General features: G+C 55.8%; 1 protein-coding gene across 1 annotated transcript; it reads left to right on the forward strand.

The window, feature by feature from the left end:
• Positions 1-4,420: 4,420 nt before the first annotated feature.
• On the forward strand, positions 4,421-7,922 carry KAZALD1 (Kazal type serine peptidase inhibitor domain 1). Its single transcript, XM_054382534.1, has 4 exons — positions 4,421-4,922; positions 6,133-6,293; positions 7,476-7,623; positions 7,837-7,922. The coding sequence occupies exons 1-4, from the start codon at positions 4,421-4,423 to the stop codon at positions 7,920-7,922; spliced, it is 897 nt and encodes a 298-aa protein (XP_054238509.1).
• The last annotated feature ends 235 nt before the right edge of the window (positions 7,923-8,157 follow it).

The raw sequence follows: 8,157 nt of genomic DNA on the forward strand, positions 1-8,157 counted from the left end.
TGAAAAGAGGGAGATTTAGTGTATTATCAGAAGCCATGGCCTTAGGCTGTGTGCCTGCAGCACCCCTGTCCTACCACGTTGCAGTGACATTTGCTTCTGCTGTGACATGACCCTCATTGCAATCCCCTCATTGTTACTCTCTAGACCTCCTTGATGTGACTTCTGCGTTGAGTCACCCAACCCAAGGCTTTTTTTCCAGCCTAGGTTTTTTTCCTTGGCCTCATCTGCTGTAAGCCACAGACCTCCATGGGGTGATCTGAGAGATCAGCCTGGGTCTGGGAGGGGTCAGTGGGACCAGGAGCAGTGGATTACTCCAGACTGGCCATGACAGCTCTGCCATCAGGGGCACATCTTGATGGCAGAGCTTTAGAGACATGCCATGGCTGTACGTCCAGTGGGAGCATCCACAAACTCATGGCTTCAAAGGGGCTATTACAGGGGGATACATGGTGATAGGAAACAGCCTTGCACGAAGGAAGGAAGGAGAGGGCTTTGGTGCCTGAAGCTGACTGTACTTTCAAAGTCCAGTTTCAGGAGCTTCACCAGGCTCAAGGCAAGTGAGAAGGGAAAAGGGATAACTGCTCAGTGCAGACAGGGAGCACAGAATGTAATTTACCCTAGCTTGTATTATGGTCTAGCCACTGAGAAGGTTAATTACACAGGGGGCCTTGTTTGTTTGGTTTGGTTTTGCTTAAGCTTCCTCTGGTGCTACAGTACTAACAAATTACCCTGGAGAGAAATAAATAAATAGGCCACACTTTTCCCTTCAGATCTGCTCCCAGCAGCCAGAGCTGCAAATCCTGGGTGCAGTCAGAAGCTGTGTTGATTGAATCAAGGTGTGATTGAGCACATTTCCTTGTTAAGCACAGGTTAGATCTTCCACCTCTCATTCATAGCTGCTATGGTTTATTAGCACATTCAATAGTCTCATTAAGCAGGAGGTTTAATTACCTGCCAGATTTGAGCTCCATCCTGTTGATCCGAGCTGAGTTGTGCTGAGCTAAGTTGCTCATGGCTTCCAAGCACCAGCTTGTGGTGCATCCTCAGCTAGAGCTTTCCAAGATCAGAACTGGGGTTGGATTTCACGTCTGACCGAGGATTTTTCAGCCAGAGATGTGGCCTCTCCCCACATCATCAGATGCAGCTGCTGCAGTAAAACTTAATCTGGCTGCCCAGAGGTCCTGGTAAACCCATGGACACAGGGATGCACCAGACACCTGGACCATGACACACGGAAGGAATCAGGGTTGGGGTCCTTGTATATAGGACAGCAGCAAGGACTGTTCCTCCTTGCCTCCTTGCCAAGGGCAATCACCCAGTAGCATTGTTGGCCCCACTTTTCAGTGGTACCTGAGATTGTTGGTTCTAATTTCTGTGCCAGCCAGGAGCTGTGTGGGCTGAAGATGGTATCTGGGTCCAGGCTCTCCCCACTGCTTTACCTTCCATGTGGGGCAGGGACAGGTGCTTGGCTTGGGGATGCCCAAACACACAGGCAATGTTTCATCCCAAGGCAAAGAGGCAGGATACGTCAGGGCAGCCTGGAAGGCTCGGTGCCTGGCCTGTCCCCTCTCTGCTTGAACTCTGAATGTGCTCTGGGAATGCATGTAGGAAAACCTCAGCCCCTCCTGACTTTTTCCCTGCTCATAAGGAAGCTGCAGTCTCTGCTACTCAGCAGCTCACAGATGTGGGGCCTGAAAACCTGTGGCATGCTGGGACCAATCTCGATGGGCTGAGTGAGGAGAGCCAGGGAGGGAGGCAGCCCTGAGCCAAGGGGCTGGGGGCCACAGAAGGGGAGAGGGATGTGAGACTGAAGGCAGAGCAGACAGGAAACACCCCTCTGCAGCAGAGGTCTAGAGCAGGGCTTTCACTGGCAAAAGCAGATTTAGAGGGGCTGAAGCCTGGTGCATTTTCTGTGGTTAGCTATGGCTGGATTCACAACATGAACAAGAGAAAGTGCTGGAGCCCAGAACAAATTTACAGGAGGGTGTTGGGAAGCAAAACTAGATTTTTGCAGTGTGGTGAAGGAAAGCAGATCCTCTGAGGGGTCCTGAGCTTTGCTGGGGAAACAAAACCCACAGATTCCTTGCCTACAGGATGGGGGCAAGCCGTGGGATCCCTGGCACAGTGGCAGGAGCAAGACGCACATGCATGATGTGTTTGTGCAGCAAGGTGCCCTGCTCCTTGGAGCCAGGGAAACTGAGGCAGGGAGCAGAGAAGGAGCTTGCTCAGGGGTTGTGAATGCTCAGCTCCATGCTCATGGGTTTTGCACTGCCATGACATGGAGCAGCCCTACCACCACTCCCAAAAGCTTAGCTCCAGCCAGTGTGGTACCGTCGCTTGCACCCCAATGTCCCTTTTCTACCTGGCTCAGGGGATGGGATGAGCACAGACATCCCTCAGGAATGATCCCCCCCTTTAGTTACATCAGCTTAGTGTTTCAGCCTGCACTTCCCACCCAAATCGTAGGTTGTGAAGTGCTTTTGCTCCCTTCCCCAGCCATGCCCAGCTCTGGCTTCTGCCTCGCATCCTGGGCCCCTGCTGCCCCACGGATGCATCTGAGCATCAGTCCAGGTCCCGACACACGGCCTGGGGTAACTACAGTGCCAGGGGCACAGGGGAGGTACCGAGGGAGGGGTCCCGATCAGCAAAGCCTCGGGGCCAGGGCACAGCGGGTGAAGGTACCCCGGCAGGGAAGGGGTGCGGGTCCCGTTCCAGGGATGGGCCACGGGCCGGGAGGGGCGGGGGGACTCACGTTTCGCTGACATCACGGCGGGTGCTAGAGCAGCCGGGGGCCAGCAGCCGCCACGGCCACCGCGGACCCGCCCGCACACTCGCAGACCCCGAAACCACCGCTCCCCGGCACCGTCGCCTCCGGTAAGTGACGACTTGCGGAGGGGTAGGACCCGGGAGACTCTTCTGAGGACTCAGCCAGCACCGCCAGCGCCTGCCCCCCGGGCTCGGGGAGCCAGAAACGAACTTTGCAGGAACAGCCCCCATCCCTGCCCCCCCCCCACCCATCGGGGCTGGAGCCTTGGGGGAACATCTCAGGCTAGGGAGGGCTGAGGTGGACTCTGGTACCGGGACACCCTGGCCCTTTCGACCCCGGTGGGGCTCGGTGGTCTCTGGTAAACGGGTGAAAGCTTCGCAATTTGTAATCCAGGGGGTACGTTTGAGTGTAACCCACCGACCTGGCTATCCCCATCACTGCATCTCTGGGCTGCGGCTGCAGCTGGGGGCGCACAGCCTGCCCCTCGGTGCTGTTGCCAGCAGGAGGGGAGGGGGGCAACCCGGCTGCCTGGCTTCCCCCTCCCCCCCCTATTTCTGCTGGGTGGCCCTGAGCTAAGGGAGTGTAATTTTACTGCATCTCAGGAAAAACAGACAGGGTATAACTGGGGGCCAGAAGGTGTTCAAAAAGGGCTTCAGTTCCTTATCACCCTTTCTGGGGACAGGCTCCAAGCCCCACATGTCCCCCCAGCAGCAATGGGAAGCCTGAGGCAGATCAGCCACTCTGCTTACCTGGAGCTGGGGAGTAATGAAGGTTTGGGGGTTGGGATGGGGACCTCACTGTGTCAATACAGCCTGATCTGCTGTATACTGCTGGGCCTGCCCACTTGTGTGCTGAGTTCGTCCATGCTCAGCCTTACCTGACTGTGTGATAACTGAGGGGGTCACGAAGCTTTCTTGGTTGGGGCGGGTGTGTTTCTTCCTCTGCACAAGTGAGTAGTGCCTAAACAGAGGGGTTATGGCACACAGAGGGGAGGAGGACAAAAGCCAAGCATGACTGGGAGCATCCTAGATTTGACTTCTCTCAGTTGGCTGCCTCCAGTGTGGAAAGGGCTTCTTCTCTGCAAGATTAACTGCTCCACTGCATTTGTCTGGATGTTGAGGGAGGTAAAAAGGGCTCGTGACTCTTGCAAAGTGATGGGGAAAGCAAGGGGACATCCAGCTTGAGAGCAGTTTTGTGAGATGAGATGAGCAAGGTACGAACCAGAGCCATGACAGTGTAGAGCACCATGCCAACCCTGTGGATCCCCAGGCCATAGTAGGGCTGGAGCCTGAAGGGCTGCCAGAAAAGGAGAATGAAACCTGATGGATCTGGGTTCAGCAGCCCTGTCCCACCAGAGGATCTCAGCATCTCAAGGCAGGAGGCAGATGGAGAGCCCCAGGCTGGGAAGAACATGGCTGTGTGGCTGGTGGTAAGAGGGGCTGGGATGGATCCTCCCCTGCACATCATGCAGTGCTGCTACTTAGGGCAAGCCAGCAAGGTGCTAGAGAGGTGAGAAGTGCTCCCTGCACAGTTAACACACAACCTTTCTTCTTGCAGGCCAGGATGGTTCCTTGGGTTTAGCCAGGGAGGCCAGAGCAGTGCTGAAGATCTCTGTCCAAGTGATGGTGGAACCCGAATAGAGCTGCTGCAAGGATGTTTGAAGCCAAGACCCTGAGCTCCTCTTGCCTCGTGCTTTCCTTGCTCTCTTTGCACTGGGCTTCAGTCCAGCTGAGCCAAGCTTTTCCCAGCACCTCTGACTACCTCCAGCGGGGCTGGCAGCGGCTGCTGGAAGAAGGGGAGGGCTGCGCTGAGTGCCAGCCAGAGGAGTGCCCAGTGCCACGGGGGTGCCTGGCTGGCATGGTACGGGATGCTTGCGACTGCTGCTGGGAGTGTGCCAACCTGGAGGGACAGATCTGTGATCTGGACAACACCAACCACTTCTATGGCAAATGTGGGGAGCACCTGGAGTGCCGGCTGGATGCTGGGGACCTGCAGCATGGAGAGGTGCCTGAGCCCCAGTGTGCCTGCCTCTCACATCTGGCACTCTGTGGCTCCGATGGCAAAACCTATGCCCAGATCTGCAGATTCCTGGAAGTTGCCCGTGCCCACCCTGATGCCAACCTAACTGTGGCCCATGAGGGTCCCTGCGAGTCAGGTAGTGGCCCAGGAGTAGCTGTGCAGGCAGCAGGAAGGAGGGTCCTACCTCTTGGGAAGGGACAAGCAAATGGGTCTGGCTTGACTATTTCACCTGGCAGCAAACCCACAGGGTCCACAGGGACATGGTTGTGTGTGAGGCTGCTCTGCATGGTGGCTCTCTACTCTGCTGCTGCAAGGCAGCCCGTGTGCACCCAGCTCCTGGAGAGGTCTGGGAGCAGCTTTGCCAAGTGGGAGTGAGGTTTACGGACAGCAGCAAATCCAGCAGATGGGGAAGTTCCAGGGAATTGTTAGCAAATTCTTGGCGGCAGCGCTGGGTTTGTGCTGGCTGCTGAGAAATGTGGCTGCCTTCTGCAAATGGAAACCTGGGTTGGTTTGATTTGGCTGCACAATTTCCACCTCCTGTTTAAAACTCAGCTCAGGAGGTAGGCAGTGGTGGGGAGGCCATTCTACAGCCTGCCCAGTCCAGCACAGGTCACCCAGTGTTGTCACCACATCCCAAGGGGCGTCAAGGTTGAATTTATTTTCTGTAGATAATCATGTCTATGAGTTTTTCCCTCAGGTATATTTGGAGGTGAAGGCTTTCCCCTCACCTTTGGCTCATACTATGGGCCAGATCCTGGAGCAGGTATGGGTAGGTAGTCCTCGCTCTTTCCTTCCAGGGAAGAGGGGCAGGACCTGGAGATATTGGCTCCATACAGCAGCTAGGGACCTGCTGGGTCTCTTAGCGGCTGGCACCAGGCTGTGCCAGAGCAGAGGCCTATTTCAGCTGGAAGATCATCCACCTCCCACTGGTCCCAGGCTTGATGAGTGCTCCTCAGCCTTTCCCCTGTGGCAGGAGCAAGCTCTGATTGCACAGAAGAGCTTAGCTTTGTAACATTGCTCTTATTGAACTGTTTCTGTTGTCTGTGTGCTCCTGAGCATCACTCTACAGGCAGGAAAAGTGAGACCAGGATGAATGGCAAACCCCGATGGCTCAAGGTGTCTGGGAAGGGAGTTCCCAGTCTCTGATGTGAGGTGGGACTGTGTCCTGGGGCAAAGTGAGGGTTTGTCATGGGTGGGAGAGCAAAGGGGCTTGAGAAGGGTCCCAGTATCTCTACATGAGTAAAATGCGGCCACCCTGGAGAGGATGAGCCCAGGAGAGCCCATGGGACCTGCCAAGCATGGGAGGCCTTCTAAACCCAACCTGATCACCTATCCTCTCTCCCCAGAGCCCCAGATCACCTCTCCTCCCTATGACACATGGAACATCACTGGGCAGGATGTCATCTTTGGCTGCGAGGTCTTCGCGTACCCCATGGCATCCATTGAATGGAGGAAGGATGGCATGGAGATGCTGCTGCCTGGAGATGATCCCCACATCTCTGTCCAGGTGAATGGCACTGGGCATGGCTCTGAGGTGACCCAGCCCTTCCTAGACCTGGTGAACAGACAGGCCTGATGGTGATCATGCTCTGGGGTTGGCCAAGCTTGGCTGCCTGGGGATGAGAAAGGGAGATTGGAGCCTGTACCCCGTGAGGACTGGCTGATCCAGACTGGTGTCTCAGTGGTAGGAGCCATCAGCATAGTTCTCTTCTGCAACTTTCTCTATCAGATTTTGCACTTATCGAATATTTTTTAGGACTTGCAGAGACCTGCAGCAGGGAGTTTCTCATGCCCCTGCCTTCAGTTTGCTCTGCCTGATGGCTTCGCTTGCAGCCCCACAGGCAAGGCTGGAGCAGAGGACTTCCCAAAGCACCTTCCAATCTAGGTTATCTTCTGGTCCCACCAGCAGACTCAGGGACCAGACTCTTCTGCCTCTCACTCTGAGCAGAGCTCCCCTTCCAGTGCTGCAGGTCCAAGGGTCAGCATCCTGCCTGTGGTCAGCCCCAAATATAGTCCCCAGCTGAGCATAACCAGCTATTAAAGGGTGTGGGCAGAAGCACGGGGGCCGTGCACTGCAGCCAGGCACTGGCAGGGAGGAAACTGTGGTGGAATGGATGGGAGAACATCAGGGAGCAGGTGGGACACAGCAGTGTTGTGGGGTGATGTGCCAGTCCAGTTCCATTTTTCTGCCCTTCACCCCATAGCCTGTCGAACGGTCTGGCCAAGGACCTTCAGCCCAAGTAGGGCTACCCTGCTTGGCTAGAGGAGATTCAGCTGTTCTCCCCTCCCAGCCACAGGACTGTAATAGCAGCCTGCAAACACAGCTGCAGCCCAGCTGGGTCAGGAAAAGGCTATTTCTTGCTTGGGACAAACAGAAAATAGAGTGGCTGATGCCAGAGCAATCCTGGGACCTCACTGCCTCTGCTCAAACACAGGACTTGGGGCTCCTCTGAGCCATCCTGGGTATGGATGGCCTCTTGGTCCTGCCCATTCCATTCACCTCCTTTTGGTAGTGGGGAAAAGGGAAACCCGCATCCAAGGAGTCTATGCCTGCCACAAGGGTGGTACTTAGTTGGTAGAAAAGAGTTTCCCTAGGCTTGTGTTCCCCTTCCCATCCACCCCAGCTCCACGTGGTGCTTTTCTGGCTCCAGCACTAATTGAAACATGCCTCCCTCCCCCACCCTTGCAGTTCAGAGGTGGTCCCCAGAAATATGAAGTGACAGGCTGGCTCCAGATCCAGGGGGTGCGAGTGACGGATGAAGGCACCTACCGCTGCTTCGCCAGGAACAGGGTTGGGGAGGTGATGGCATTAGCCAGCCTGACTGTCTTCACACCAGGTGAGCACCATGCCTTGTCCCTGTGCTTTCATGAGGGCGAAGGAGGAAATGTTTGGGTAGGCTGCATTGGCACGGTGGGAGCTCCTGGGAGCACAGGGCTGTGCTAGGGATGTCCCAGCAAGCTGCTGTGCCTGGTTTGGCTTTAGTCCTGGTAGGGAAGGGGACAAGCACGGTCAAGAGCAGTGTCACATCATCCCCATGCTGCCATTGCAGATCAGCTCAACCTGACAGACTTTTCCCTACCGAAGCCCCGGACGACGCCTGAGGACTACGGGGAGAGCGAGGAGGACTATTACTAGCCCAGAGATGGGATGTCCAGCTGCAGAGATCACCTTGCCTGTGGTGTCCTTTCCTGAGAGTCAGGGACATTTCTGGAGCAAGCACCCCTCAGCCCAAAACTCCTTCTCTGAACAGTCCTGAAACAGCAGCCTCTCTTTTGGGTGGGGGACAGAGTTACATATGCTGTTGATGGGGTGCTTGGGAAGGGGACACTGTCTGGTTCATGGTACAGGTTTGGGACTGGGGGCAGCTCTG

This window comes from Indicator indicator, chromosome 7 (assembly GCF_027791375.1).
Source record: "Indicator indicator isolate 239-I01 chromosome 7, UM_Iind_1.1, whole genome shotgun sequence".
NCBI lineage: Eukaryota > Metazoa > Chordata > Aves > Piciformes > Indicatoridae > Indicator > Indicator indicator.

Excerpts from the sequence above, each read along its gene's own strand:
- KAZALD1 (XM_054382534.1), top strand. The coding sequence starts at position 4,421 with ATGTTTGAAGCCAAGACCCTGAGCTCCTCTTGCCTCGTGCTTTCCTTG. Across the intron at positions 6,294-7,475 it reads ATCCCCACATCTCTGTCCAG|TTCAGAGGTGGTCCCCAGAA; the intron begins GTGAATGGCACT and ends CCACCCTTGCAG. Across the intron at positions 7,624-7,836 it reads CCTGACTGTCTTCACACCAG|ATCAGCTCAACCTGACAGAC; the intron begins GTGAGCACCATG and ends CTGCCATTGCAG.